This window comes from Tasmannia lanceolata, unplaced genomic scaffold (genome assembly GCF_043159265.1).
Source record: "Tasmannia lanceolata isolate RefF3 unplaced genomic scaffold, GAP_Taslan_0.1 ptg000020l, whole genome shotgun sequence".
Lineage (NCBI taxonomy): Eukaryota > Viridiplantae > Streptophyta > Magnoliopsida > Canellales > Winteraceae > Tasmannia > Tasmannia lanceolata.
In genome coordinates, this window is record NW_027518697.1 from 31,465,018 (window position 1) to 31,491,609 (window position 26,592).

Consider the following 26,592-nt stretch of genomic DNA (forward strand, 5'->3'; position numbering starts at 1 on the left):
TCACTCCAAGCTCTATGAATCGATGGGATTTTTTTCCACGGAGGAAAAGAGTTTTGGTTAAAAGAGTTGACAGCAAAGGTAGAGTCTGCTTCTATCCAAAGAGAAGTAATACCCAGATTTTTTGCAACAGCCACTCCTTCGCATATTGCTTGAATTTCCAAGGCAAAAATCTCTTCCCCATCGGTATTTTTAGAGAAAAAATGAATTATTTCGCCATCCTTGTTTCTTAATATTCCTCAAATCCCTCCTCCGTCATCGACTAAAGAAGCATCAATATTAAGCTTAAATTCCCCCAATGCAGGAGGAACCCAACAACAGAATTTCAGGTCCTTTTCCTTTACAAAAAGCTTGTAGCCAAAGTGAGTCCCAGAGATTTAGACTGTTTACTCTTGTCTTTACATCCTCAAGAATCATACGGAGAATTCTGGTCTTATGATTTGATTTTTTTTCAAAGATTCTCAGGTTTCTCTGCCTCCATAACCTGTTGATTGCAGATGGAAAAGCAATTTTCATGGCAGTGGAACTTTGAGACTTACTTCTACAATGATTTCTTAACCACTCTTCTTCTTCCTGGATGGTTTTCTTCTAGATCCATACCGCCACAAAATAGACCTCCAGACCCAAGCTGAGAAACCACACCTGAAGAATAAGTGGTTAATTGTCTCCTTTTCTGTTTTACAGAGAGGACACCTATCATCCATCACTCTATTGCTGAAAATCAGATGATCTCTAGTAAGCAGTTTCTTGTGTAGAACTTTCCAAGCAGTCAAAGCTTGCCTTGGAACATGACCCATAAACCAGACTGAAGAGGCCCATGGGGCATCCACATTGTGCTTCCTGATAGAGTTCCAAGCACTTCTGACAGAGAAATATCCATCGATACTAGGCTTCCAGATTGCTCTGTTTTCATCTTCCTCCTGAAAAAGCAACTTCTGTAAAATAGATTTTTCCTGATTGAGAGATGATTTATTAATAATTGGATTCCAGCCTTCCTTTGAATGAATCTCACCCAGAGATTTCATCGAGGAGAGGGAATAATCAGTCACTGATTTAGATATGAGTTGATCCAGGACTCCATCCGGGTGCCAAGGTTGAGTCCATAGATCAATTTCAACTTCTTTCCCAACTAAGTAGCAAATCGTGTCTTTGATGATATCTCTAGCTCTAAGGATGCTCCTGAAAGCCCAAGACGGTTTGGAGGGAACCTTCAAGGACCAAATGTTCTTGTTTTTAATGTATTTAGCAAAGATCCATTGTCTCCACAAAGAATTATTTCCCTGGATAAGCCTCCACAATAATTTGCACTGGAGTGCCGAATTTATGTCTCTTAGATTCCAGATATCCAGACCACCTTCTTCCTTTGGTCTGCAAATAGTTTCCCAAGCCACCGTATGAACTTTCTTAGCTTTCTCATTTCCAGCCCATACAAAGTCTCTGCATTGTCTTTCTAGCTTATCTATAACTCCCAAGGGGATGTTAAAAGAAGAGGACCAAAAGACTTGGTAAGATTGAATGACTGAGTTCACCAACTCAACCCTTCCGGCTGAGGAAAGAAAACGATTACTCCATCCATTGATTTTTTGAGTGACCTTCGAGATGATCGGGAAACAATTGTTTGAAGAAAGTCTTGAAGAGGTCAAGGGGAGACCAAGATATCTGATTGGCAATTTTCCTTCTGGGATGTGCAGTAATTTTGAGATTTTCTTTCTTTCTCTGAAACTAGTTCCAGAAAAGAAGACATCACATTTCAAAAAATTTGCTTGGACGCCAGAGTAACTGTAGAATTTTTTTAAACAAGCCAGAGTTTCTTTTACAAAATTGACATTACCCTCCGCGAAGATCATAAGATCATCCGCAAAAAGTAAGTGAGTTATGGAGACATTTTCATGAGTAAAGGGGGATTGGAGTTTACCTCTCATCCGAGAATCTTCAAGGGTCCTGGAAAGCATTTCCATTGTTAAACAGAACAGTAATGGGGATAGGGGATCTCCCTGGCGAATTCCATTGGATGAAGAGAAGTGGCCTTGAGGAGACCCATTTATCAAGACTGAAAAGGAGGGAGTCTGAATACATTCCTCCACCCATTTACACCAAAGGATATTGAAGCCCTGTTTCACCATAAATTCAAGAAGAGCTTCTCTCTTAACATTGTCAAAGGCTTTTGCAAGATCAATTTTAATACACATAGCCGAATTAGCTGAGGGGAGATGAAATTTGTGCAGAATGTCGTGAGTTAACAAGATATTATCTTGAATTTGCCTTCCTCTGATGAAAGCAGATTGGGCAGGGTTAACCAATCTGTCTATCACCGATTTCAATCTCTGAGCAAGAATCTTGGTGATCGTCTTGTAGATGAAGTTGCACAAGGATATAGGTCTGAACTTGGAAGGCAAAGTTGCATCAGGTACTTTAGGAATTAGAGATATAAAGGTGTTATTTATTTCCTTCAGGATCTTTGCTTTTGAAAAGAAATTGAGGATCGCATCAGTAAAGTCTTTTTCAACAAGATACCAAAACTTTTGAAAAAAATAGCTATTAAAACCATCCGGACCAGGCGCTTTGTCTCCATCAGCCATAAACACAGCTTCTCTAACCTCCTCCTTGGTCACCTCGCGGGAAAGATGATTTGCTTCCTCCATGGTGAGAAATTTATTAGGCCTTGGGTGTGGAAATTCTGATCTAGGTTCCTGTTTAAGAGCTTATGATAGTAATTGACCAAGATACTAGATATCTCTTGAGGATCATAAGAGATGGATTGGTCTTCTCTTTCCATAGCCATAATGTGATTAATATGATTCCTAGTTCTGACAGCAGCATGGAAGAACTTTGTATTAGTGTCACCTTGACAAAGCCAATCAATTCTAGATTTATGTTTGTAAAGCGCCCCTTCCTTCCTAGCAACAGCTACGAATTCATTTCTGGCTTCAATTTCGGCCTCATTGATTCTCTGATCTGCTGGATTTTTTGCTAGTTTATTCTTAATATCTTCAAGCTTGAGGCGAGCAATTGGAAGCATCACATCAATTCTACCAAAAGTGTCCTTGTTCCATGAAGAAAGCTGTCTTTTAACTTCTTTAAGTCTGTACACTAACCTATACATTGGATTTCCTATGCAATTGATGGCCCAGGCTCTTTCAACAACAGGATAAACAGAGACATCATCCAACCACATGGACATGAATTTGAATGGTTTTGGACCCAGACTAGTGTGATCTTTTAGACTCACTATAATGGGGCTATGATCCGAGATTCCAGGAGGCCTGTACTCAGCAAAACCAAGGGGGGAGTCTTGAAGCCATAGATCATTTACAAGAGCTCTATCTAATCTAGCATATTTTCTTTCACTCAGAGAGGCTCGATTATTCCAGGAAAGAGAGTGACCAATCGATCGGAGATCCGCCAAACAGCAATTATTTATGCAACTATTGAAATCCTCAATGTCATTCTGATTATGAGGAGATCCTCCCGATCTTTCATCATAGCTTCTTATCACATTGAAATCCCCCAGCACAATCCAAGGGCCTTGGATAGCAGCATTAACTAATTCAAGATTTTCCCAAAGAACTTTCCGATCTCCCCCATAGTTCCTCCCATAGACAGAGGTAAGATGAAATCTCTGGTTAGTCTGGGTTAGGAGAACCTCAGCATGAATGAATTGGCTCGACTCCGAAAGAATCTGAAGATTTACGCTCATTGGATCCCAAAGAATCCAAACTCTACCTTTAATAAGATGCGCATAATTTCCATGAAAAGCCCAAGACTCACAAATATCTTTCACATGATTTATCATCATTGGTTCTCTGGCTTTAGTTTCTTGAAGACAGCAGATAGGAGCGTTAGTGCTTCTAATCAGGTTTTGAACTTCCCTTTTCTTTGTGGCTGTAGACCCCGATCCGAGAGGGAGGCGGCGGCGGACGTGCCCCCATGAGAACAGTCTCAGGATCATCCACGTGAATGGAGAGCTTTACCAAGGAACTCTCGAAAGAAGTGCCTCTCACAGCATGAGTGGCGATATAAAAGGTGAGATACCTCTCGATTCGGGGACTAGCCCAGATTCGAGGCGTACCTTAAACAAAGAAGAGTCGCCATCCAAGGAAGTGGGCCAAGGATCCCATACTATGCTCTGTTGCAACGGATAACCAGAGATTATAAAAAGAGGGTTCGTGCCTGGTTACGAATTTGGAAGGTCTAAAGAGCACCTCATCCGCCCAAGTGTAAACACCTGGTCTCTTATGCCATTTATTTAATGATTTTGAAGAGTTTTGGGCGAAAGTCATATGAAATGGGAATCAATATCTCCGAGAAGACGTCTATCTAATCATGCATGTCTCGGAGATGAATAATGAGCACACCTAAAAGAAATGAAATAAGTGTCACCTGAGAATAACTAGGTTATAAATGTCATACCTAATTGGTGTCTAAGTTCTGGTGTGCAAACACATGCATGCTACAGCTAAAGGTATAGGATATGTACATGAAAGTAAGAAAACACAGCAAAACATACAACACAAATCAATTCTATACAGGACTTGACAAAATGAGTCCTAACTCTAATGCGACCTGACTCGGACCAAGATGGCCGTCCATCCCAGCTGCTCTACGTATCCCGGCCTCGGGAAGAATCGGAGTCAACGTAGTTCGATGCCCTATTCTAAACTACGATGCCTAACCATCTAGAACTGCTATCCTAGACTCGATCCACTAGACTCGACTGATTTTTAAAGCTTTTTTGTACGATTGCTTAAGTTCATGTGAGTTGTAATTTTTAGGACTCTATATGCCCTAACTAATACAAGTTGGTTAGCCTTAAGCTAATGCAGGTGGGCCCTACATCCTACGTGTATCTAGGCTGTGCAACCTAAGGAAAACCATGGGCTGACTATATGCTTCTTAGTCTAGCCATCGGTTCGACTGAATGTCTAACCGATCGACTTGAGGCCTCCTAACTCTAGGGATACTCACACGACAGGACACACCATATCAATACAAATCAGGACAGACTCCTAACTCTAAGGGGAAGATCTTTTTGAAAAAGGTTTTGAAGAATTTTTGTATTTTTTGAATATTTGAAATGTTTATTTTTAAAAGTTTGGCTGGACTTGGGATAAAGATCCCAAGCTGCACTACGTACCCTATGGAAAGGGATCAAGCCAACGTAGTTCGGAACAGAATTCCTAACTACTCTCCTAATGACTCAAGATTTTTGAGATTTTTGGTTTTTCAGATGTTTTTAATGTTTTTGACACGAGAGGACTGAATCCTATCATCATAAGGGGAGGACAGACTCCTGATATCCCGCAAAGGTTGGACAGCATCCTATGCTTTGCGGGGGAATGAACAGAAACACGACTTTGCAAGGGTTGGACAGCATCCTATACCTTGCAAGAGCGGATAGAAGAACATGATCTGATGAAAGGTTGGATAAAATCCTAACCCCTATGATGATAGAATTTGATTCCTGAATAAGAGGACTGACTCTCTAGACTAAGGACTGATTCCTATGCTAGTGGACTATCAAACCAAAATAAAGCTCACAAGTAATAAGGAAAGAAAAAAAAAGACCCTGTGCATATTCGGCAAAGGAAAACACCCAGCCGGGCCGGACAGCTACCTAGCCCTAGGGTGCAACAAATGTGCAACCCAATACCCATAAGGGTAGGGGTATGTTGCCAAGCCGAGTAAGGTGTTCTCCCAAAACTAAACGAAGCACAAAGGGGAGGTTTAGCAAGAGAATGAGACTGGGTAAGTCTCTTAGACACAGAGGTAGGATAGAGAAAATTGCTAACGAGACTAGGCAAGTCTCCTAGGCACACAGATGAGATAGAGAAAAATACTAGCAAGACTGGGCAAGTCTCCTAGGATGGGCTTGGGCTATCACCTTCATCGCCCTACAAGAAAAGGGCTAAGAAGTCTCTATAGAAAGAAAAAGAAGGGAGAGGGTATTACTGAGACTTAGTAATTCTCCCCTTTAAGATGGGCTTGGGCTATCACCTTCATCGCCCTTGCAATGAGAGGGGATTCTAGTATCTAAAGAAAATTAACAGAAATCTATAAGACTGTGTTAGTCTATCAAAGAGAGAAAAAAAGGCTACCAGATAATCGCAAATTCCATTCTATTCTTATAAAAATAAATCAAGTGCTAAGCAAAGAAGAATTTTCAATAAAAAGAATACACAATCTATAGCAATCATAAAATGATAAATAACATTAATTAGTCCAGACCAGCCGCTGGATAGCCTAATAAAGTAAAAGAAAACAATATCAAACACTTCTATGCCCAACCACAAACACCACCCCAATATGGGGATGAAATCAGATGATGCTAAAGTAATCATCTGATATCATATACACATGATAATATTTCTATATCCCGCCTTGAAATCAGACAGTACTCATGTCGATAATATCGAATAGAGTAGTCATCTGATCTCCTTCTTCCTATTAAACAATTTATTTAAATAAAAAGGAATGAGTATAATAAGCTTAGGCGGGTAAATGCAACACCCTGAATTGTTTACATAAATAAGATCTCAATCCATAAAATACATGAGCTGAACTTATACCTTTTACCTCCATATCTCGAATAATTACACTAACCCCCCTTATATTTTGACATTAACAAGTTACTGAGAATGACCCCCCTTTTAAAACCAAAGCTTAACTTTACTTATTTAATGAAATTAATGAAACTTTAGTTACAAAAATGTTTTGCTCTGTTCATTAAATAAAATATAAATACTTTATAACCGAATATCCTCCAAATAAATTTTTCATATTTGATGTATTAAATCAACACTTAAAGCTTTCTAAAAGTTAAAAGACGTTGAGATCACATGGTAATTATAGCTTTAATGCTTACAAAAAAATGTTCAAAATAAATAGGATACTTATAAACTACTCTTTGAATGACTAAAAATAACTTTCTACATTTCTACAGCTGAATTTAGATTCCATACAGATTCAAATTTTCTATAAATCATTCTTATGACTTAAAATCCCAAATATTTACACCCTGGAATCTTGTAAAATTCAGAATTATCAATTTTTGCTTTTATCTATGAAATCACAGATTCTAACCATTTAACTCTTAAATGCATCTTACTTCTCCAACCTCCATTCCCATACTAAATGACAATTAACCAGATTTAAAGTAAGGACAAAATTAGGCTACACTTAAAACCAGATAAATTGCAAAATATTTGCTCGGTATACCTCTAATTACTCAAAGAAATGAACAGAATTAAAAACTAAATTTATTTTTATAAATCCTACCACAGGTTCAACTAATCAAGTTAATTATGTTTAGAACATGATTTCTCCCCTTTAAAACTCCAAATAAAATTCAACTGAGAAGATAAACAAAAACATTAATCATCATTAGCTATTAAACAGTATTTAATCAGAGAATAAAATCTACTTCTTCACAACAAGAATTAATAAGAAATAAAGAAAAATACCTCCTTCTACGTTATACTTCCTTCAATATCTAAAGATTGCTTGAACTCACGAAAACTTCTAGTTTTCTTCGAATTTCTTCTTCCTTTACTTTCTTTGGCTCGGAGAAAATTTAGTTCTTAAGCACGAATACAAAGGATTCTATGTTTTATAGAAAATCTGAGAATGACAACTAAATCCAGAGGCGATTCGATCACAGATCAAAGATGAAAGATTCTCAGATTAGTGATTTTTTAATGAAAAATTTTAGGATCTAAAATGAGATCTAAGGTTTTAAAAACTGAGACTAGAGTTTGAGCTGTAATAAAGCTACGATCTAGAGATCTTCATAGCAAAACTAAGAAAAAGCAGAGGAGGAACTGAATTAGGTAATGGAGAATCTCAATCGGAGCTTTGATAAGCTCGCCTGAGTAATTACTGAAGAAGAAAGAAGCAAGCTAGGGTTTCAAAAGAAGAATCTAGAATTTAAAGATGCTAGAGGAAGAAAACAGGGACAACAAAGGCTAATGGAGGAACATCAAATATCATTTGAGGAGAAAATCAATCAAAGTTTGTTGAAACACAACCGGAATCTCACCGGAGAAGATGCAAAGAAATGATTAGGGTTTGAAAACCAGATCTGCTTGAAGCTGGGATAAGAAGAGATGGAGAATATGATCAGAGGTTGTAAAATCTGCCAGAGCTCCGGTGGATCTCGCCGGAGAAGATCAATCGGAGAAGAACAACGGTGAGATCTACTTTCTCTCACTAATTTTCTCTCTCTCTCTCTCTCTAAAAAATGAATTTCTCCTCTCTCTTCTTTTGATTTCTCTCTCTTTGACGAAGATCCGGTGATGGGGAAGGAAAAAATCTGCTGGAGGCCGGAGATGCCGGAGAGAGGAAATTTCCGATCGAAAAATGTAGATAAGCTAGATTTTCGAACGAGTTTAAAAATAGAAATCAAGATCTGTTTGAGGCTGAAATGAGAAGAGATGGAGAATATGATCAAAGGTTGCAGATTCTATCGGAGTTCCGGTAGATCTGGCCGGAGCAGATGATCGGAAATGAGAAGAAAAAAGAAATCTCTCGTTCCCTCTCTGCGAAAATCCTTTTTTCCTTTTTTTCTTTTTTTCAAAATGAGATAAAACCCGATATTTATAATAGACAATAAGCGATGATATTGGCACCCCCAGATTTGATGAGCGCGCGGTTGCGCGGAAAATGATAGGCGCACGATTGAATCGTGTCCTATTCAGAAGTTGCTTGGTACCGCTCCAGGATAATTCACCCCCCTTCTGCGAACTTGTACTACGACTTTGCTCGACCCGTTTGCTAGGTAAACGCGCTCGGATTTTGACGAAATTTTGCGGGGAGCAAGATGGGACCTTAACCTAACTTAGGGTGAAGTTTGGGACCCTAATTGATTGATTTGGTTGGGTTTCGCTCAAACATGGGGGGATTAGGGCACGGTCAAAATTGGGTGTCTACAGATGCCCCTCTTTGGCAGAGCGTGCTTGTCGCGCGAATGTCAAAGCTGAACAGACAACACATTTTGACTGGCCCAAAATTGATTGGAGACAGAAGAATGAAGGAAATAATTTTGCGAATATTGGACTTTTGGAAAGATCAGATACCTCAGGGGTTGTGATATGGAATGGATGTTTCAGGGGTTTTAAATGGAAGAGATGCCTCAGGGGTCTTAAAATGGAAGGGTTGCCTCAGGGGTCTTCAGATGGAATGGTTGCCTCAGGGGTCTTGGTTCTTTCTGCGCTCGGGGCGAACAATATTCAAGGAAAATTTAGATTTTACGTTCAGGACGAAAAATTCTCAGGAGAAATTGGGTTCCACGCTTGGAACGAATGCTTTCAAGAAGAATTTGACTTTACGCTTGGAGCGAATGCTATCAAGGAGAATTTTGGTTCTACGCTTGGAGCGGATGCTTTCAAAGAGACAAAATTGATTTTACGCTTAGAGCGAAATGCTCTCGGGGAGAAATTGGGTTCCACGCTTGGAACGAATGCTTTCAAGAAGAATTTGACTTTACGCTTGGAGCGAATGCTATCAAGTAGAATTTTGGTTCTACGCTTGGAGCGGATGCTTTCAAAGAGACAAAATTGATTTTACGCTTAGAGCGAAATGCTCTCGAGGAGAAATTGGGTTCCACGCTTGGAACGAATGCTTTCAAGAAGAATTTGACTTTACGCTTGGAGCGAATGCTATCAAGGAGAATTTTGGTTCTACGCTTGGAGCGGATGCTTTCAAAGAGACAAAATTGATTTTACGCTTAGAGCGAAATGCTTTCAGGAAGAAAATTGATTTTACACTTCGAGCGAAAGTTTTCTGGGATAATTCGGTTTCTTCACTCGGGATGGATGCTCTCAGGGAGAAAAATGGTTCTTCACTCAGGGTGGATGCTCTCAGGGAGAATATTTGGTATTTTCACTCGGGGTGGGTGCTCTCAGGGAGAATCTATGCTGGGGATAATGAGGCAAACTTCCAATGGAATGATGAAAACGATTCTCAGAGGATTGCCAAGACAGGCTCTCAAAGGAATTTTGACTGAGGAGTTAAATTCAAAGACTGTGTTCAAGCTCCTCTCATCTTCATTTGTTAAGAATAGCCATCTCAAACATTGCTGATTTGATATCTTTTATGACTTGATTACTCAGGGCATAAAAGATGCCCCTAGTATTATTATACTTCCATGACAAATTCATAAGAGAGCAAAACACAGGGAAAAGGTTAAAATGTTTTCATTTCTTGAATATTTGAGATTACAGAGCTTTCACGTTTACAACAGACCGTATCTACCCGACAACCGCCTTTCATTGGCGATGATCTCTGCCATTCCGGATGAGCTTGAAAACGTGCCAGATGGATTGGAGAATCTACCATCTTCTGAACTTCATTCTGCTGTGTATCACCCTTGAGGAGACACAAATTCATCATTTTTCACATTCGCCTTCTTGTTTCTTGCCACCCCAGCCTTAGGAGGGATATTAAACTACACAGGCTTCCCCACACATGACTCTGAAGCTTAACCTCAACATGACAGAGAAAAGACCTGGACTACCCACAAATGAAGACTTTGATGGACACAATGACCTAAACTTGAAGAGAGACTGAATCTGCTTCTTAATCTGATAAGTATTTTAATATGGTATAGTCTACCACTCTTAGAATCTTTTGAAAACCGTATTTAAAGGTGTTTCATTCCTCTTTCCGGTATTTCCATCATGGTTATTATCCCTTTGGATTGCTTAGTCTTAACCTCCTTAGCTTAGAAAGCGTCAGAAGAATTTCTGCTGGTGCTTACTCAGACTCTGGAGTAGTGCCGCCGAAGAAATAAAAATCTTGCTGGCTTTCAGAGGTTTTGTCCCTTTTGAAGTCACTGCCATGACCAAATCGCCTTTTCAGATTTTCGATTTGGCGGACCGCACGCCTTATTTTTTGCCTGGACTGTCTGCCCTTGCAGATTTTCTATCTAGCAGGCTCAGCACCCTAATTTTTGCCTAAGCCGCCCTTTCAGGTTTTCAGCTTAGCGGGTGAATGACCCTAACTTTTGCTTAGACCGCCCTTGCGGGTTTTCAGTCTAGCGGGTCTAAGACTCCATCATCATTTTTTTTTCTTTCTGTTTCTCTACAAACCTGGGCCTAAGTACACCAGAAGGACTTTTAGGCAGGCTTAGGTTCAAACATGTTACGCATTTGGTAAGTTTTCATATATTTGACCGAATCTGGCCCTCCAGACTGCCTACGTATCCCCAAAGAAAATGGGAATCAGGTCCGCGTAGTTCGCCCTTTTGGGTTTCGAGGATTGTTTGTTTTGTTCCCTTCTTTTCTAAGGATTTGAAATATTTGACCGAACCTGAATTGATCAGGCTACCTACGTACCCTGTAGATAGGGATCAGGTCATGACGTAGTTCAGGTTAAAGATCTTTTATGACGCAAGTCATAAAAGATGCCCCTGGTTTGAATTTATCAAAGAAATAAGGTTTTCTCTCTTTTTAGGCTCAAAGGGTTTGCAAATGGTTTTTGACTTTGAGGTTGTTGGCTTTTAAGCTCTGATCGATAAAAAATGGTCTCCTGGTGTATCTAAGCATAGTACTTCTTTAGTTGGTCCAGGTTTGTAGGTTCTGTTAATTTTTCTCCATTTTCATTGAGGAGTCTTACGGCTTTTCCAGGCAGGACTTCATCAACAATGTAAGGACCAGACCAGTTTGGTCTGAACTTCCCTCTGGGATCAAACACCGGTGCCCGGTAAGATTTCAGAACAAGATCTCCTGGTTTTAGGTCTTGGACCTTGACTTTCTTGTTGAAGGCTCTTTCGATTCTTCTTTGATATCCTTGGATGTGATACAAGGCTCTCAACCTCTTTTCATCAATCATCTGCAATTCCTGATGTCTGGCTTTGGCCCACTCAGACTCTCGCAGATTCGCTTCCATCATAACTCTTAGGGACGGAATTCTCAGCTCAACAGGGAAGACTCCTTCCATTCCATACACTAGAGAGTATGGAGTTACACCTGTAGAGGATCTGATCGATGTCCTGTAAGCCCACAAAGCAAAAGGAAGCTTGTTCGACCAATCCTTATAAGTCTCGGTCATCTTACTGATTATGACCTTGATGTTCTTATTAGCTGCCTCTACAGCCCCGTTTGTCTGCGGTCTGTAAGGAGATGACTTATGATGCTTGATTTTAAACTCTTCGCACAGGTGCACTACCTCTTTCTTGAAATGAGATCCATTGTCAGAAATCAGTTCATGAGGTACTCCATATCTGCAAATGATATTCGTACGGATGAACTTCGCAACTGTATTGGAAGTTATGGAAGCAAATGAAGCAGCTTCTATCCATTTAGTGAAATAATCAATGGCCACCAAGATGTACTCGTGTCCACTGGACGATTTAGGATAGACTTTGCCAATGATGTCAATCCCCCATACTGAGAATGGCCACGGCGAGGTCATAGAATGCAGCTCTGACGGAAGCACATGAATAAGATTCGCATAGACTTGGCATTTATGACATTTCTTCACGAATGCAAAACAATCTGTTTCAATTGTGAGCCAATAGAATCCAAGTCTAAGGATTTTCCTTGACAGCATTTTACCGTTCATGTGAGGACCACAAATACCTTCATGTGTTTGTTCTATAAACTCTGCAGCCTGATCTTCATCAACACACAGAAGCTGTATTCCATCAAACGACCTTCTGTACAATTCTTCACCACAGATAATGAAGTTGGCAGCGAACCTCTGAAGTGTTTTCCTCTCTTTGCTGGAAGCTTCAGGCGGATGCCCCTTGACTGAAATAAAATTTCGAATATCCGTATACCACGGCTTTCCGTCTGAACATCTAGCAGATATCTCGATTGCATTCACATGTGCTGGAGCCCATTGCAATCTGACAGCTAAAGGTTGAACCTCCATTGTCGCAGAAATGTCTAACATTGACGCCAAAGTGGCTAAAGCATCAGCGAAATGATTCCTTGTTCTTGACAGATGAGTAAAGGTGACATTCTTGAACTTCCCAACCAGAGATGCAAGATAAGTGTGATATGAGATCAACCTCGCCTCCTTTGTTTTCCAATCCCCATTTATTTGACAAATGATCAGAATTGAATCTCCAAACAGAATTCGCAAAGCTAATGCTGCCTCAAGTCCTGCAATACATGCTTCATATTCAGCCATGTTGTTGGTGCATTCGAACTGCAACTTAATGGAATAGGGATGTATTCCTTTTTTAGAGATACCAAAACTGCCCCTATTCCTTGACCATGATTATTGACAGCTCCGTCAAAGTACATAAGCCACTTGGAACTCAGAGTCTCTTCTTCAATGCCCATGATCTTCTCATCAGGAAAATCAGCCTTCAGAAAAGCATTCTCCTCAACAGGAGCATCAGCCAGCTGCTCAGCAATGACCCGTCCTTTAATTGACTTCTGAGTGACATAAGTGATGTCAAACTCAGACAACAGCAGCAACCACCTAGCTGTTCTTCCAGTTAGAGCGGGTTTTTCGAACAAATATTTCAACGGATCCATCCGTGAGAGCAAAAATATCTTGTTCGACAGAAGATAATGTCTAAGCCTTTGAGTTGCCCAAACCAATGCTAAGCATGTCTTTTCCAAAACGGTGTATTTGATTTCATACTCTAGCATTTTCTTGCTAATGTAGTAGATGGGTTTTTCTTTCTTAGACTCTGCCTCCTGCTGAGCAAGCATACAACCCATTGCTGTATCCGTGATGGACAAATACATCAATAATGGTTGACCAGGAATGACTGGGGACAGGACAGGAGGCAAGGACAAGCACTGCTTGACCTTTTCAAATGCTTCCTGACAATCTTCATTCCATCTCTTGGAGGAATTCTTTTTCAACAACTTGAAGATGGGTTCACACGTCATAGTTAAATGAGATATGAATCTTCTCAAGTATTGCACTTTGCCAAGGAATCCACGAATCTGCTTTTCTGTCTTTGGTGGTTGCATTTCTTGGATAGCCTTGATCTTCTGAGGGTCCACTTCGATTCCTCTCTCACTGACCATAAATCCTAGCAACTTTCCTGATGTGACCCCAAATACACATTTATTTGGGTTCAAGCGAAGTTGAAACTTTCGGATTCGCTCGAAGAACTTTCTCAAAGCGATTGTATGCTCTGGCCGAGTCTTGCCCTTGACAATCATGTCATCGACATAGACCTCAACCTCCTTATGAATCATGTCATGAAGAAGAGTAGTCGCAGCTCTCTGATAAGTGGCTCCAGCATTCTTGAGACCAAACGGCATCACTCTGTAACAATATGTCCCCCACTGAGTAATAAATGCTGTCTTCATCATATCCTCAGGTGCCATTTTGATTTGGTTATACCCTGAGAATCCATCCATGAAAGATAAGAGTGCATGACCAGCTGTATTGTCAACCAGGAGATCAATGTTCGGAAGCGGAAAATCATCTTTCGGACTTGCCTTGTTCAGATCTCTGAAATCGACACACATCCAGACTTTCCCGTCCTTCTTGGGCACCGGTACAATATTTGCAAGCCATTCAGGGTACTCAACTACCTCGATGAATTTCACTTCGAGCAGTTTCTTAACCTCATCATGAACTTTCAACTCCCATTCTGTTTTAAGTTTTCGGAGTTTTTGCTTCTTCGGCTTGATGCCAGGGATTAGAGGTAATTTGTGCTGGACAATGTCCTCACTCAATCCTGGCATGTCGTCATAGGACCAAGCAAAAACCTCCTTAAACTCTTTTAGCAAGGTGATTAATTCTTCGCGCTCCTCAGGAGATAAAATTTTGCCAATCCGTATCTCCCGAATTAAGGTTTCATCACCTATATTTACGGTTTTAATTTCCTCTTCGAGTGGTTTAGCTCGGCAACTCTCCTCTTGTTGAATCATATGTTTGATTTCAAGGGGAGTTTCGTCGGCTTCCTCATTAGAGGGGGAGTTTTGATTGTTATTATTAGTTACTTGATCAAGTTTAGAAGCAGAATCAGTAGAAGAGACAAGTACAGGAATATAAGCAAAGGAGTCTTTTATTTCATTAGAATCAATGATTACATCAGTAAAATAGCCCACAGCAGGCTTTACAGACTCTGAAACAGAATGAAAAAATAAGTCGACATCAGTATCGACACAATGGGAAACATGTACAGACAAAGAATCAACGAGGACGTCCTCAAATTCGGACTCGATGCCACCAAGAATAGACTCGTCACCCACTTCAGAAGTAGACCCGACCTCTACAGTACCTGCACCAGAAGAAAAGTTAGAAATGACAGACTTTGGGACGGACTCAGAAACTGACACCAATTTTGAAATGACTGACTCTTTTGAAGAGACTGGACTATACTGAAAGAATACTTGGGGTATAACCTGTGAGGTCCAGTTATCCAGAGGTCCCTCAGCTGGGGTAATAGAGCTTTTTGGGTTTATGAAGGGTGTGTCTCCTCCAATCATCACAATGACTGGTGCCTCAACTTGGAACAAGGATTCTAGGAGCTCTGATTCAAATGTCTCAACCCAATCTGAGTCTTGTTTCTCTGATTCAACTGCCTCTCCAATCTGCTCAAAGAAAAAGTTCTTCGGCAGTTCATCGGTAAAGAAAATCTCTAGGCCTGGCAGCTTCTTCCCAGTCTCATCATACCAAGGCTCAGAAAAACCATAAAACGGACAATCAGCCCCTTCCTTTCTGAACCTGCCATTCATGACCATGCTAAACGGTCCCATCGGAAATTCCAAACCCTGGCGGCGACAATTAGCCCATTTCAACATGTATGCCTTCATCTCTTGGACTTCCTTTCGGGTAGGCTGATACCCTAACCCGAATAATCCATTCATCGCCTTCATTAATGGCCATTCAGTCAGTTGCAAGTTTCTTCCCAGGCCAGCTCCCGGGATATAACCAAACCGTCGCATCATCCTTGCGACATTAACATTGGTGCTTGTTAAGAATATGATCTCCTCATTCATGGCCTCCCCCATAGTAATAGTAGAGACCTCTAATGAGAATCCTGTCAAGCTGACATCCTTGGCACTTTCATCAACTGATTCGGCAGTTATCTGCCCAATTTCAGGCTCTGGATCTCCCCGTACTGTAATCACCCTGTTATTCCGGACGAATTTCAATTTCTGGTGCAGCGTCGAAGGAATAACTCCGACCTTATGCAGCCAAGGTCGGCCCAGGGGAAGAAAGAAAGAGGTTTTGATATCGAGCACTTGGAATTCGACTTCAAGAGTCTCTCCTCCAATCTCGATCTCAGTGGCTAATATCCCGATCACATCCCTTCTAGTGCCGTCGTACGCTAAGATACCCTGCTCAGATGGTATGAAATCTGTTGGTTCAAACCCTAGGGTAGTGGCAGTACTTAATGGGCAAACGTTCAAAGCTGACCCATTATCAATCAAGACTTCCGGCACTCTCTTTTTGTTGCAAATTATGGTGATCCGGAGAGGGCGAACATGGTCTCTTCCTTCTGGAGGGAGGTCTTCGTCAGTAAAAGACAGATCCCGGGAAGCTCTTGTCACGGCCACTAAACTGACCAGTTCATCAGGAGTAATCTCAACTGATATTTGGGATGAATTCAGCTCACGAAGCACAACCTGTCTGTGCTTTGGCGACGCCATCAGTAAACCCCAAATGGACACATTGGCTTGTGTCCTTTTCAGCTGTTTCAGCAAATTGTCCTCCTCATCATCTAAACTCTGTTTCTGCTTTTGATTCTGATGGTCAACCCCTCTTGCAACCTCAGCGGGATTCTCGACTCTGAGCTCAGCTGGCTTGAAGACTTGTCCACCACGTGTGACGTGACGGAGCTCATCACACTGGTCATTCAAGAGCGACAAATCCTCGTCCTCTAATCTTAGAACATAAGGGACTTCTTCGCTGCTCTCTCCCTCTTCAAATTTGAGGACATATGAACATTCGGCAGATTCTGCAGATCCCCCATCTCGAGCAGACAGTACATAAGGCTTCTTATCTTCTGCATCACTGTCTCCCTCTTCCCACCTCAGAACATACGGCTCTTCAGAGATGACAGCACAAATACGAGAGTAATCCAAAACAACTTCCTCGGTAAGGATTGCATAAACATTTTGCGGAGGGGTTGCATGTGTTGGCAAAGGATTGCGAGTGACATTAGGAGCTTCAACAGAAATTTTCTTTGCCTCAATCATGTCTTGGATCTTATGTTTCAAGGCCATACATCTATCAGTCAGATGTCCGACACCCTGATGATACTCGCAGTAGTAATCTTTCCTCCAATACCTCGGGAGAGGATTCGGAGCCTCCCTAGGTTCTAGCAACTCAATTTTCTTATCCCTCAACAGCTTCTTCAATGCCACTGACAAGGAATATGGCAAAGGGTCAAATCGTCTTGGCTCTTTCCTCTCTGGGCGACCTTCGCCAAAATTTACTCTTCGCGCTGGCGGGGCAGCATTCATATTGTGAACCTCCTTAGGTGCAATCATAGGTCTTTTTCCTTCTCTTGAATCGAAAGGAACTCTCGATCTCAAACCTTTAGACAGTGCATCTTCTATTTGGGTTCCCGTTTTGATTAGATGATTGAAATCAAGAAAATACTGGATAGCCATGTGGTGGTAATATTGTGGAGACAGATTCTTCACAACAATTTTGATTTGCTCCTCATCTGACAAACGATGAGTCATCTGCGCGGCTTTCCTTCTCCATCTGCGGATGAAGGAAGTGAAGGTTTCATTATGGCCCTGTTTCAAAGCTTTGAGATCCCTCTTGGTTACGTCGATCCCCTCTTCCATGGAGAATTGTTCGACGAATCTATTGGCAATATCTTCCAAGGTTCGGATCTCTTCAGACTTTAGGCTCAAGAACCATTTTTTAGCCACTCCGATCAAAGATCGGGGAAACAAAAGAGCAACCTGCTCCGGAGATAGACCATGCTGCTGAAGAAGTGGAAGCACGGACATCAGATGACTTCTAGGGCACCCTGTCCCGTCATATCTATCCATGTTCGGAACTTTGAATCTAGGAGGCAGTGTGACTCCTGGATAGATCATAAAATCGGCCATATTCAGCTTTTTCGGGCCTTGGAATTTTATGTTTTCCATCTCCTGGGCCAGCCTATCCATTCTGTCTGCCATCGCTCTGCCCTCATTGGCTCTCTCCAGATGAGGGAGACAATTATGTTCTGCATACTGCTCATCCTCAATATCGTCCTCGACATTCAAAACCGCAGGCCTAGCCATTGCAAGAGGTGGAGGAGGTATAACTGAAGGGTGCTGAGCTACATGTTCCTTGGAGGTAGACTCTCTGTCGTTTTTCAAACGAGCTATCTCCTCACTCATGTTATTCATTTGTTGGAGCATAGTCTTCATTAACTCATTCATCTCAGCCAAAGCACTTCCAGATTCAGCCATCTGTGCAATAGGAAATTGGACGGGCGAAGGGATTTTCTGGAGATTGGAGAAAGGTAACGCAGGGGAGGTAAAAGAAATTGGTGAGGAAGAAAAACGACTCAGCCTGGAATCAGCGGACTGACAGGACCAGGTTGATTTTGAAACAAGGATTTTCTTATGAGCAATGGTTGCTCAATCAAGAATCCTGTTATGGAAATATAAACACTAGATTAAAAAAATTGATAATCAAGATAAATGATTCTTATCAAACAGTGATAAGAGAAACAGAAACACACTTTCATTAATAAAATTCGGACTGTGATTACAATAGATGGAAATATTAATCTCTGATCATAACTAGATAAGCAGACTGACAATAATGGGAAATGCAGAAATCAAGATAATAAAACATGAGATGGATCTTTAAGGCTCCTCAATTCGAGCTCTTTTGCTTGCGGGCTCTTCCGATATTTCTCCACGTCGGAATTTGCGAGATAAACCTAACCTCCTTTCTATATTTTTGTTTCCCCAAGCAGCCACAATGGATCGGACGAGATCAGGAGTGAGATCTTCACAAAGAGGAGGGACTATGATTCCGGGAGGACATGGAATTCCCGTAATCTGATGGAGAATTCGCATGGGTGCATAAAAGGAAGATTTCTCGGTACCCATGAGGTAAACAAATGAATGCGGGTAAGTGCTAGTAAAAACGTGGAAACATGAATGACTTACCCATCGAAACTGGCTCTCCTCTACATGTTGTAACCAATTGTGCCATTCATCGATAGACTGAGGTTGATTGGCTATTGGTTTCCATGTACGAAAATTCTTCAGGATATACGGATTTTGACTTTGTCGCTGAAGAATTTGAAATTTTTCACCAAGCCAGACATACAACAACTTCACACACTCACAGAAATTGTCTTTGATATTTTGGGAAGCAATAAGATCTAGTCCCAAAAAGGTCTCTGCTAACATGGTAGGAATGGGATTCCTCCCTTTGTTAATTTGGTCTACCACAGTTAACAAGGTTAACGGAGCAACACGAGGGTTTTTCCGAATGACATATCGCGCAAAGACACTAAAAATCAAAGCATTGCGTCGACAACTCTGAAAAGGAGAGTTAGTAGGATCGACGTTTTCAGAAAAAAGGGTGATAAGGTTTTGAACTTGCACACACGTATCCGTTAAGCATGAAAGTGCATCAACGATTTGATTTTTGAATAGCTTGCAAAAAATGGAATGAGAGGAATCTATGTTCGAAGATTGTATCCAAAGTCCGTCTGTTGGGAGTTCTAATAAAGCACACCAATCTTCGAATATAGGACAAAGCTCGAAGGATCCAAATCGAAAAACATGAAGATTAGGATCCCAGAATCCAGCGACTGCTTGGAGAAACTTCCAATTTATATCGGATACACTCAAATGATTGAAGGTACAGATGAACCGATCAGCCATACTCCTGTCCGAAGATTCTAGCGGAAGAGCCCTAATAGTCTCGCTTATCCAGCCTTTCAACACATTATTCGCCATAATTTTAACCTAAACACAAAGAATAGAATGGGATAATTAGGGAATGGAGAATAACTTGGAATAAACAAAGAATAAGGATGAACTTAACCATTAATCACAAGGAAGGATATAATTGGCGACATCAAATGTTCCATTGATGATCAAAGATGATCAGAAACTCAGGGAAGAGACCACGGTCATAAAATGACAAAAGTAGATCATAGACCGGATCTAAATCTGAAAGGTGGACGACAAAAATGTACGATCAAGAAGATCAATAATGATAGACTATGGTCATAGAGACAGCAGACAAGCTATCGACCATATCTAAGACAGGACGAACAATAATTTGAGTAATACAACAAAAGAATGGATAAATGAGGTTTGAATTTAAAGGATGAAAACAAGTAATATTTATCATCATTGGGTCAAGGAATAAACCATAGCTATGAGTGTGACAAGTAGAAGCCACTAGCTAGGTTTAGATCTGAGAGATGAATATACACGACTGATTGATTCAAGCCAGGAATCTCTACTAGAAAGTAGGTCCTGATCTTATAATCAAAAGATATATGGACAAAAATCTCAATGAATAAAGCAAAAGATAGGCCACGGCCATGAGAGGGCAAGTAAAAGCCACTGGTCGGGTCTAGATCCGAAGAACGGACTGATATGACTAATTTGATTAGATAAGGAAGCCTCACTAATGAGTAGGCTCTAATCTAATAATCAAAATATAGATATATACATATATATCCTAACCAGGGGCACCAACCCTAAATATAATCCCGCAGAGTCAAGACACTTGACTCAAGACAGACATGTGAGTGTACTAGGACTGCGATGTAGTCACAGAAGGTGAGCTACAATAATCTAAGGATAGGACATAGCTCCTAAATCTAGGCTCCAACATGTGTAAGCAACACATGTTCGTCCTTATATGAATACAATATATATATATATATATAAGCACATGCAAATCCTAATTGGGTTTTACTAAATCAACAAATATATCCAAGTACATAATATATGTAAAATGAAAGTAGAGCTCCGGACTCAATATATCGGGTACTATGCATATGATCCATACTTTAAGTATATAACACAAGTACACCGAGTGTTATATACAGTATGCTTCATTGCTCACCGGCTGCTGTAAACACAAGTACACCGAGTGTTTACGACTGCAGCACTGGCGCATAGCTTGGTAAGAGATACAACAGCACCATCTGGATAGTGATATCCCTGAGGCACGCATTATATCTATCCCGTGGAGCCAATAATAAGAAAATCAATAAAAGAAAACATAAAGAACAAAATGATGTATGCTGTGCAGTGTGTGAATCCCTTGTTTTAAACACCTATTTGGTGCCCCTGGATTCTAAGCGATTAAATTCCCATTTATAATGATTTTAGCCCAAAATTCTTCAAAGTTAGTAACAAATGGCATTTTAACAGAGTTAGGCAATATCTCGAAAGAGAAATCCCCAGCAGAGTCGCCAGCCTGTAGACCCCGATCCGAGAGGGAGGCGGCGGAGGACGTGCCCCCACGAGAACAGTCTCAGGATCATCCACGTGAATGGAGAGCTCTACCAAGGAACTCTCGAAAGAAGTGCCTCTCACAGCATGAGTGGCGATATAAAAGGTGAGATACCTCTCGATTCGGGGACTAGCCCAGATTCGAGGCGTACCTTAAACAAAGAAGAGTCGCCATCCAAGGAAGTGGGCCAAGGATCCCATACTATGCTCTGTTGCAACGGATAACCAAAGATTATAAAAAGAGGGTTCGTGCCTGGTTACGAATTTGGAAGGTCTAAAGAGCACCTCATCCGCCCAAGTGTAAACACCTGGTCTCTTATGCCATTTATTTAATGATTTTGAAGAGTTTTGGGCGAAAGTCATATGAAATGGGAATCAATATCTCCGAGAAGACGTCTATCTAATCATGCATGTCTCGGAGATGAATAATGAGCACACCTAAAAAAATAAAATAAGTGTCACCTGAGAATAACTAGGTTATAAATGTCATACATAATTGGTGTCTAAGTTCTGGTGTGCAAACACATGCATGCTACAGCTAAAGGTATAGGATATGTACATGAAAGTAAGAAAACACAGCAAAACATACAACACAAATCAATTCTATACACGACTTGACAAAATGAGTCCTAACTCTAATGCGACCTGACTCGGACCAAGATGGCTGGCCGTCCATCCCAGCTGCTCTACGTATCCCGGCCTCGGGAAGAATCGGAGTCAACGTAGTTCGATGCCTTATTCTAAACTACGATGCCTAACCATCCAGAACTGCTATCCTAGACTCGATCCACTAGACTCGACTGATTTTTAAAGCTTTTTTGTACGATTGCTTAAGTTCATGTGAGTTGTAATTTTTAGGACTCTATATGCCCTAACTAATGCAAGTTGGTTAGTCTTAAGCTAATTCAGGTGGGCCCTACATCCTACGTGTATCTAGGCTGTGCAACCTAAGGAAAACCATGGGCTGACTATATGCTTCTTAGTCTAGCCATCGGTTCGACTGAATGTCTAACCGATCAACTTGAGGCCTCCTAACTCTAGGGATACTCACACGACAGGACACACCATATCAATACAAATCAGGACAGACTCCTAACTCTAAACACCCTAAACAGCTAGGACAGACTCCTAACTCTAAGGGGAAGATCTTTTTGAAAAAGGTTTTGAAGAATTTTTGTATTTTTTGAATGTTTGAAATGTTTATTTTTAAAAGTTTGGCTGGACTTGGGATAAAGATCCCAAGCTGCACTACGTACCCTATGGAAAGGGACCAAGCCAACGTAGTTCGGAACAGAATTCCTAACTACTCTCCTAATGACTCAAGATTTTTGAGATTTTTGGTTTTTCAGATGTTTTTAATGTTTTTGACACGAGAGGACTGAATCCTATCATCATAAGGGGAGGACAGACTCCTGATATCCCGCAAAGGTTGGACAGCATCCTATTCTTTGCGGGGGAATGAACAGAAACACGACTCTGCAAGGGTTGGACAGCATCCTATACCTTGCAAGAGCGGATAGAAGAACATGATCTGATGAAAGGTTGGATAAAATCCTAACCCCTATGATGATAGAATTTGATTCCTGAATAAGAGGACTGACTCTCTAGACTAAGGACGGATTACTATGCTAGTGGACTATCAAACCAAATAAAGCTCACAAGTAATAAGGAAAGAAAAAAAAAAGACCCTGTGCATATTCGGCAAAGGAAAAACACCCTGCTAGGTCGGACAGCTACCTAGCCCTAGGGTGCAACAAATGTGCAACCCAATACCCATAAGGGTAGGGGTATGTTGCCAAGCCGAGTAAGGTGTTCTCCCAAAACTAAACGAAGCACAAAGGGGAGGTTTAGCAAGAGAATGAGACTGGGTAAGTCTCTTAGACACAGAGGTAGGATAGAGAAAATTGCTAACGAGACTAGGCAAGTCTCCTAGGCACAGAGATGAATTAGAGAAAAATACTAGCAAGACTGGGCAAGTCTCCTAGGATGGGCTTGGGCTATCACCTTCATCGCCCTACAAGAAAAGGGCTAAGAAGTCTCTATAGAAAGAAAAAGAAGGGAGAGGGTATTACTGAGACTTAGTAATTCTCCCCTTTAAGATGGGCTTGGGCTATCGCCTTGATCGCCCTTGCAATGAGAGGGGATTCTAGTATCTAAAGAAAATTAACAGAAATCTATAAGACTGTGTTAGTCTATCAAAGAGAGAAGAAAAGGCTACCAGATAATCGTAAATTCCATTCTATTCTTATAAAAATAAATCAAGTGCTAAGCAAAGAAGAATTTTCAATAAAAAGAATACACAATCTATAGCAATCATAAAATGATAAATAACATTAATTAGTCCAGACCAGCCGCTGGATAGCCTAATAAAGTAAAAGAAAACAATATCAAACACTTCTATGCCCAACCACAAACACCACCCCAATATGGGGATGAAATCAGATGATGCTAAAGTAATTATCTGATATCATATACACATGATAATATTTCTATATCCCGCCTTGAAATCAGACAGTACTCATGTCGATAATATCGAATAGAGTAGTCATCTGATCTCCTTCTTCCTATTAAATAATTTATTTAAATAAAAAGGAATGAGTATAATAAGCTTAGGCGGGTAAATGCAACACCCTGAATTGTTTACATAAATAAGATCTCAATCCATAAAATACATGAGCTGAACTTATACCTTTTACCTCCATATCTCGAATAATTACACTAACCCCCCTTATATTTTGACATTAACAAGTTACTGAGAATGATCCCCCTTTTAAAACCAAAGCTTAACTTTACTTATTTAATGAAATTAATGAAACTTTAGTTACAAAAATGTTTTGCTCTGTTCATTAAATAAAATATAAATACTTTATAACCGAATATCCTCCAAGTAAATTTTTCATATTTGATGTATTAAATCAACACTTAAAGCTTTCTAAAAGTTAAAAGACGTTCAGATCACATGGTAATTATAGCTTTAATGCTTACAAAAAAATGTTCAAAATAAATAGGATACTTATAAACTACTCTTTGAATGACTAAAAATAACTTTCTACATTTCTACAGATGAATTTAGATTCCATAAAGATTCAAATTTTCTATAAATCATTCTTATGACTTAAAATCCCAAATATTTACACCCTGGAATCTTGTAAAATTCAGAATTATCAATTTTTGCTTTTATCTATGAAATCACAGATTCTAACCATTTAACTCTTAAATGCATCTTACTTCTCCAACCTCCATTCCCATACTAAATGACAATTAACCAGATTTAAAGTAAGGACAAAATTAGGCTACACTTAAAACCAGATAAATTGCAAAATATTTGCTCGGTATACCTCTAATTACTCAAAGAAATGAATAGAATTAAAAACTAAATTTATTTTTATAAATCCTACCACAGGTTCAACTAATCAAGTTAATTAGGTTTAGAACATGATTTCTCCCCTTTAAAACTCCAAATAAAATTCAACTGAGAAGATAAACAAAAACATTAATCATCATTAGCTATTAAACAGTATTTAATCAGAGAATAAAATCTACTTCTTCACAACAAGAATTAATAAGAAATAAAGAAAAATACCTCCTTCTACGTTATACTTCCTTCAATATCTAAAGATTGCTTGAACTCACGAAAACTTCTAGTTTTCTTCGAATTTCTTCTTCCTTTACTTTCTTTGGCTCGGAGAAAATTTAGTTGTTAAGCACGAATACAAAGGATTCTCTTTTTTATAGAAAATCTGAGAATGACAACTAAATCCAGAGGCGATTCGATCACAGATCAAAGATGAAAGATTCTCAGATTAGTGATTTTTTAATGAAAAATTTTAGGATCTAAAATGAGATCTAAGGTTTTAAAAACTGAGACTAGAGTTTGAGCTGTAATAAAGCTACGATCTAGAGATCTTCATAGCAAAACTAAGAAAAAGCAGAGGAGGAACTGAATTAGGTAATGGAGAATCTCAATCGGAGCTTTGATAAGCTCGCCTGAGTAATTACTGAAGAAGAAAGAAGCAAGCTAGGGTTTCAAAAGAAGAATCTAGAATTTAAAGATGCTAGAGGAAGAAAACAGGGACAACAAAGGCTAATGGAGGAACAGCAAATATCATTTGAGGAGAAAATCAATCAAAGTTTGTTGAAACACAACCGGAATCTCACCGGAGAAGATGCAAAGAAATGATTAGGGTTTGAAAACCAGATCTGCTTGAAGCGGAGATAAGAAGAGATGGAGAATATGATCAGAGGTTGTAAAATCTGCCAGAGCTCCGGTGGATCTCGCCGGAGAAGATCAATCGGAGAAGAACAACGGTGAGATCTACTTTTTCTCACTAATTTTCTCTCTCTCTCTCTCTCTAAAAAATGAATTTCTCCTCTCTCTTCTTTTGATTTCTCTCTCTTTGACGAAGATCCGGTGATGGGGAAGGAAAAAATCTGCTGGAGGCCAGAGATGCCGCAGAGAGGAAATTTCCGATCGAAAAATGTAGATAAGCTAGATTTTCGAACGAGTTTAAAAATAGAAATCAAGATCTGTTTGAGGCTGAAATGAGAAGAGATGGAGAATATGATCAAAGGTTGCAGATTCTATCGGAGTTCCGGTAGATCTGGCCGGAGCAGATGATCTGAAATGAGAAGAAAAAAGAAATCTCTCGTTCCCTCTCTGCGAAAATCCTTTTTTCCTTTTTTTCTTTTTTTCAAAATGAGATAAAACCCGATATTTATAATAGAAAATAAGCGATGATATTGGCACCCCCAGATTTGATGAGCGCGCGGTTGCGCGGAAAATGATAGGCGCACGATTGAATCGTGTCCTATTCAGAAGCCGCTTGGTACCGCTCCAGGATAATTCACCCCCCTTCTGCGAACTTGTACTACGACTTTGCTCGACCCGTTTGCTAGGCAAACGAGCTCGGATTTTGACAAAATTTTGCGGGGAGCTAGATGGGACCTTAACCTAACTTAGGGTGAAGTTTGGGACCCTAATTGATTGATTTGGTTGGGTTTCGCTCAAACATGGGGGGATTAGGGCACGGTCAAAATGGGATGTCTACAGTGGCTAAGCAGATCCCCCTAATATTCCAAGATATTACAACATTCATTGGGTAACAGAGTTGGGAGGGGGAGGAGGGGCTCTTTCAGAGTTCTGATCTTGGGCGCTGATGAGCTGAGGTGGATTCTGGCAAGCATTCAATCCCACCATTAAGTGGTGAATAGGTTTCTCAACTGATGA

General features: G+C 40.2%; 1 protein-coding gene across 1 annotated transcript; it reads right to left on the reverse strand.

Annotated features, from left to right (window-relative positions):
• Positions 1-15,184: 15,184 nt before the first annotated feature.
• On the reverse strand, positions 15,185-18,335 carry LOC143853962 (uncharacterized). Its single transcript, XM_077363658.1, has 3 exons — positions 16,161-18,335; positions 15,405-16,073; positions 15,185-15,193 (listed from the first exon to the last, which is right to left on the reverse strand). The coding sequence occupies exons 1-3, from the start codon at positions 18,333-18,335 to the stop codon at positions 15,185-15,187; spliced, it is 2,853 nt and encodes a 950-aa protein (XP_077219773.1).
• Positions 18,336-26,592: the final 8,257 nt, after the last annotated feature.